The 6,260-nt window shown below is 36.5% G+C and overlaps 1 protein-coding gene across 3 annotated transcripts; it reads left to right on the top strand.

Moving 5' to 3' along the window:
* On the top strand, positions 270 to 5,982 carry LOC18793524. 3 transcript variants are annotated; one of them, XM_007223384.2, is made up of 6 exons: positions 270 to 653; positions 836 to 889; positions 1,090 to 1,170; positions 2,213 to 2,282; positions 2,355 to 2,443; positions 5,547 to 5,982. In XM_007223384.2, exons 1-6 carry the CDS (start codon positions 462 to 464, stop codon positions 5,679 to 5,681), a joined length of 621 nt encoding a protein of 206 aa, XP_007223446.1. In that variant the 5' UTR covers positions 270 to 461; the 3' UTR covers positions 5,682 to 5,982. The 3 variants fall into 3 exon arrangements, with proteins under 3 accessions (XP_007223446.1, XP_020410555.1, XP_020410554.1); XM_020554966.1 differs by lacking the exon at positions 5,547 to 5,982 and adding an exon at positions 2,604 to 3,348 and having other exon boundaries at positions 305 to 653; positions 836 to 899; positions 2,127 to 2,282; XM_020554965.1 differs by having other exon boundaries at positions 313 to 653; positions 836 to 899; positions 2,127 to 2,282.

Below are 6,260 nucleotides of genomic sequence, written 5' to 3'. Positions count from 1 at the left end.
TACATTATTTTTATTTTTATTAATATGTTATTTCACTTCAGCAAAAAAAGAGGGCCATGTACATGACACATCATCATTTGTGGTAAAAATACGAAAAAAGCCCTGCCACATCATCAAAATTGACGGAGTTATGAATGGAGATAACAACAGGGGACAAAGTGGAACACAAAACCATGATCAAGGGGGTTAAGTGGGTCATTTTAACTTTTAAGAGGCAAAATAAGATTTGACCAAAATTTCACGAGGCGCTACAGTAAATAAGCCTTCATTTTATTATTAATAGAAAATAAGAAGAGAAATGTGAACAGGGAGGTTGGTGTTGGCATGTTTTTTTTATATATAAAACGTGTAGGGTTTCACCCAAGCTTCCTGTTGTCCTCGGCCGCCGCTCGTACCTGACCTCAGAATTTATTTTGTAACAATAATCTTAATAAATAAGAATAACGATAATAATAATAAGGATGGAGGGCGGAGCAATGTCATTGTCGTCGGAGAATAGGAAAGAAGAAGAGCAGCAGGGAACGTCCTATACCTATTGGGTGAGGCAAGTGGCGGAGGATACGGCGCCTCCCCCAGTTCCTCGAAAACTCTCACCTCAGGACATTCTCTCCGCTCAATCCCAGCCTTCCACCCTCGGTTCTCTCTGGAATCGGGTATGTTCTTCTTCTTTTATTTATCTTTTTACAGTGTAATTCAATGCTAGATTAGATTCAGTCTTCTTATAATTATCGTCTCGTATGTTTATAATATATGATTGGGACTTGGGTGTTGTACATTAATTTATTGATTCTTAAGCTTCTATTTATTTATGCTAATTATTTTGCTATTTCTCCAGGCTGGAACTTGGGAGGAGAAGAATGTTAATAAATGGGCAACAGATAGAATAAAGGTTTGTCATGGTACAAAATCTTAAGCATTTTCTTTGTTTACTGCAGTAAGTATCTACTACAAATTCCCATTTCACTTTGCCTAACCCAATGGAGCCATATCCATTTCTTCAAGTTGCATCTTTGTTTGTCTCTAGCCTTGATTAATTTATCTTTGTCTATGCAATTTACGGTTTCTTTTTTGCATCCATCTTTATTGCAGGAGCTTCTTTTATCAGTGGGTACCTTGGAGTTCTCAGGTGGCAAAGCAGAGATATCAGATGTCTTCAAATGTGTAGGAGATGTGAGTCATAATATTTTCGTTGGCCAAAATTTTTTCTTCCATACTTGAACTGGTTTTGACAGTCTACTGAAGGAAAATTTTAAAATTTTATGAATATAAGATGTGGAATGAACAAATTTTTTTCTCAACCGATCCTTGATATCATATAATATTCAAAAGATAAGAGCTAGGATTAATGAGTTTTACCCTTGTCGTGTGACTTAGTCTAATCCAAGTTCTCCACCAAATTTCGTCTCTTCTCCATGAATGTCCTACATATCTTCTTTCCCATGGACGTCCTCTAGAGTGATGGCTCACTTAGCTCCTCCATGTGTGAAGTCTCAACTTTATGCACACAAAAGAGTTGTGATTAAGATTAGATTGAGGAACAAGAGTGTGCTAGCACAAGATTCATCACTATGGTCTGTCTTTATGGTGGCGGAAGTTTGCAGGAGTTTTTCCTAGAAAAATCTTCCAAAATCTTACTATCATGTTTAATAGAGGAAAGTTAAGACCCTGACTCTCAAGAGGATGTTAGTTTTGCGTTGACTCATTCATGCAAGAATTTTTAATGCGAAGACAGTGAACACACAAATGAATAACTTACTCATTTACAATATGTCTGAAAATATTTTGTCTTTCTAGTCTAGAGGGCTCTGGCTCCTTCCTTTTCTTTTCTTTTTCAAATCTTCCTTATTCAAGAGCTTTGGAAGGTCTTCAAGATTCAGAAAAAGCAAAGAAAAGACTAGCATAAGTTTGTGCTGATTGTCAGTAGAAACTGAGCTGGAGTGACCTTTGTAATCCAGAGAAGTCATATTCATGCATGCTTGTTTCATGAAACTATTAAACTTGGTCCTGACTTTTCAAATAACATGCTCCTAGAAGCAGGGAATGCCAGTATCATGAGCTGTTGTAAGTAAAGTACAAATATTAATTATATTCCATCATCCTTTAATATGTTCTCTTTTTCTTTTCAGTTGCGATTAGAGATTGTAATCTTTTTGATTATGGTGATATGATAATAGACTCATTCCTCATGAGTTCATCTTTACTGAGTGACCAGGCATTCTTGGTGACAGTGCGAAACAAGAAACGTGTTAGCTACACCTATGAACTAACCTTGAAAGTAAAAGGTAGCGTGCTGCATTCAAGAATTGTTGCTTTTCCTCTTTCAATACTTCTAATCTCTATTTTCGTGAAATCAGGGGAGTGGATATTTGGAGAGGAGAAAAACACAGTCAAGGGCCAGATAGACATCCCAGAGTTTTCATTTGGTGAGCTAGATGACTTGCAGGTATATGATTATCCTTTCAACTCTACAAAGAAGTAAATGAGGAATATATGATGGATAACAAGGATAGTTTTGCTTTAATAGTCTTTATATTTCCCTTGTAGATCTCATCATGTAATTATGTGTGGATGGTTTTAACAGATGGTTATTTTTTTTAAAACAGAAACTCAAATGTCACAAATGGTGGACAAGGAGTCCACTCTTAAAGTACAAACTAAAATAGACATAACATACAACTATTCTCAATACTACAGACACCAGACTAACAAGTGTCCTATCCAACAAATGGATGAAAGACTTACACCCCTAAAAGCAACTGAAAAAAAGAAGCTAGGAAAGGACCATAAACCACCTATCCCACAATTCCTCTGCCTCTGCCCCCTGTAATCCTCAAAGATTCATATGTTCCTTTCCATCCAAATCTCCACAAAATCTTGCCCCTTTTCCTTCCAGCAAAACCCACACAGCAGCCCTAAACCCTTTGAAGCAACTGAACAATGAACTTGAACATGATTAACACTCTCTGCTCCGCTGAAATGTTTTTGAGAGGCTATGTATATAATGCCTGCGCGGATTTAATGACTGGTGAAGGACTCTGCATAAGATACGGGTTTTTTTCTTTAGAAGTCAGGTGCTGCAGACTTGGAAAGAAATGGATGTCGTGGATGAAGGTGTAAAAAAATCTCAAACCAAACATGCTGTCTAGTTAATTCCTAGTAGCATGCTGTTACATTTTAGCATCATTGATTATTTTCCCCCTCATTGTTTCAAACTACATCAATAACAAAATGAAAGTCCAAGTTTTAGCCTCTGGAAATGTGTCTTGGTACCTAAGATTGCTGGTTATGCTTATTTGAATATTTCTCGGCAGAGAGCAGGACTTTGAATGAATTTATTTAATTTTGTAATTGGTAGACAGTTGTTCGAGATCTTGAAAAATTGGACGAGTCATCAAAACTAACTAGTGGGTCTCTTATGCAGAATGATGACTTATATTAGCTGTTTGATTGAAATAACAGCTGGTGTTTAGTTTCAAAACCCAGCCCATTATTGGCTCTTGATGATGCAAGAACATCTATTAGCCTTTCAAGGGTTTTAATGTTTTGTTATCTTTTATTTGTCTGTCTTTATTCTTATGTTATATGCTTTTTGGTAGATGACAGTTATCCTTGTGGTCTTTTTAAGTAGTCAAGTGACAGTTGTGTGAGTTTTTAAGTATTTTGGTGGGCTAGGATTTATTAGTCAGTGAAGTTAACAAGGGCTAGGATGCTAGGGCTGTTACAACCCTAGTATATAGTCTTTTAAGAGATTTTGTGTGCAGTTTTTTATGTTATGGATCACGGCAAGGCTTGACCTTGTGCGCACCAATCTTCATATTATGGACCAATTTCAAAATGTTTCTCACCATCATCAGAAACAAAGAATGCTGGAAATGGTGTGGTTTCGTTTGTTGTATACTATCGTCGAAGGTCTGTTATGGTAGTTGTTCTGTTGGCCTTGAAATAAAAGACCTTGTGGGCGTCCCGTAATAGCTGCTCAAAAGTGATTCTTGTTGTGGAGGTTTAGTGGTGGTAGAAGAGGTGCAGAGGAAGAGCTCCAGTGGATTGTACAGAGATGGGCTGGCGCAAAAGAGGATTTTGTGATCGAGGAGTGGGGGGAGAGGGAGACTGATTGGTGGTATTAGGTGGGTTTAGCTGAATGTCTTTGCTTGCTTTGGGGGCATCGGGTCTTCAAGTTTGAGTTTGAGTTATTGTTTAGAGATGAGGATGAGGACACCTGCTGCTACGAGGAGAATGAGATTATGGATTTGGAGCCAACGACCAAGGAGGTGTAGGTTTTGGTCCATGGATGTTGATAGACGGGGATTATTGGATGGTGATTGGTGGTTTGGAAGACAGTTGTGTGTTAATTTACTCACTGTAAATATTGGGGAATGAATGACTGAGAGTGGTCCTTTTGGTTGCATTATGAAGATTCTTTGAGTCGTAGAAGGCTTGAAAATCCTAGGGAATTGCCACGGTTTTGAAGGGGTTTTACTTGAGAGAGAAATCTTGATTTTGGTTCACCTCTCTTTCTGATTTCCTTGGGGTTTATTTGTCTGAGTTCTCAAGGTCTAGAAAGTTTTAGAAGCTGGGTTAAAAGTTAAAACATGATTAAGAGAGTTAATATAAATGTTGATGGTTCTTTTAATGTAACAGCTTATGGTTGTTTCTCGCTTTTGTCCCACATTTTGTGTCTTCCACTAGAGAAAATCTGCAGTGAGTAATTACTGGATTACAAATTCCCTACAGAACTGATTACCTTATCTATTTCGTAGCCTTTTTCCTCGCAGAAAATCATGGATCAAAGACAGATTCCCCTCTCCTGATAGCATAATGTCATAGCATATGGCCCTCCCCTGTTAGTAAGAGTATTTCTGATAGTATAGCGTCTTAGCAATATTGGCCTCTACCAGTTTGAATGGTTGGTCTACATATTTTATATATTCAATGTTCTTCCTACAAAATATGAGAAGAATAATGAGGATATTGTTATTCATAATTATATTTTTTTTAATCCATAAGCAGCCTCACATGGTTCGTACTGGTTGCAAAATCTTCTACTCTTCTTTTTACCCATGTCTAAATGCTATGCTAGATGATGAATCGGGCTTCTTTTTTTGTTTTTGTTTTTTTGTCAAAGGTTGTTTTGCTTCATGACCAGGTTCTAAATGTTATATTGTTCCTTAGTCATGAACATGCAAGTTGCTAGACTACAATGTAAAGAATTTGAGTAACTTCCTTAGTCATGATAGTCATGAACATGCAAGTTGCTAGACTACAATGTAAAGAATTTGAGTAACTTCCTTAGTCATGAACATGCAAGTTGCTAGACTACAATGTAAAGAATTTGAGTAACTTCCTTAGTCATGAACATGCAAGTTGCTAGACTACAATGTAAAGAATTTGAGTAACTAGAATCTGTCCCTACTCATTAACTTGTCATTACCATGCAATGCAATTATGAGGTTTAACGTGTAATTATCCAGCAATTAACTTCCACAAGACATCATCAGCTAACAATTTGGGTTCCTTTGTTTTTTGTTTCTGTTAATTGTGAAATGTAGATGGAAGTGAGACTAGGTGAAGAGAAGGATATTCTACGTCAAGATAAGTTACGAGTTAGCAAGGATTTGAAGCTGTTTTTGCAGCCTGTTCGCGAGAAATTGCTTCAATTTGAACAGGAACTCAAAGACATATAGAAGTAGTTAAGGACAATAACCAAGGTCTTACTTCCTATTACATTTAGTGGACTGTACTTTTATTTTAAATTTAATTGGGAAAGAAACTACCCTTTCCAATGCATTTAGGAGAGTTGGGCTAGAGGCAAATCCTTTCCATTAAGGTTTAGAACATTTAATACTGTCAAGGTTTTTTTTATTAGGTAAAAATCTGTGAAGTTTGGAAACAAGTGAACCTGTGCTTTGTGTGATTTGATACGTGGATTGAGTGAAATTCTTAGGTGGATATTTTTATTTTATAATAAACGATAGGATATTTTTGTAATTTTGACAACCATCCAATGGACCCACAACATACAACACGTAACTAACTATTGGGCTAGTCACACCAAATTATCGAACTCATCACAAATATATATTGTAATCGCCATTCATGTGAGTCCAACTTTTTTCAAACTAAGTTGAGATAAATATTACTAGATCAAAGACTAATTGATTCTTAAATGAAAATTTTTATGTTAATAAACTTACGGCATGTTTACTAATATGAATTGAATTGAGGAGTTAGATTGAGGAGAGTTAAATTCCGGATTCCTATTG

The sequence above is a fragment of the Prunus persica genome, chromosome G1 (assembly GCF_000346465.2).
Source record: "Prunus persica cultivar Lovell chromosome G1, Prunus_persica_NCBIv2, whole genome shotgun sequence".
Taxonomy (NCBI): Eukaryota; Viridiplantae; Streptophyta; class Magnoliopsida; order Rosales; family Rosaceae; genus Prunus; species Prunus persica.
The sequence above is the reverse complement of the archived record's forward strand: the minus strand, read 5'-3'. Positions and strand labels throughout refer to the sequence as shown.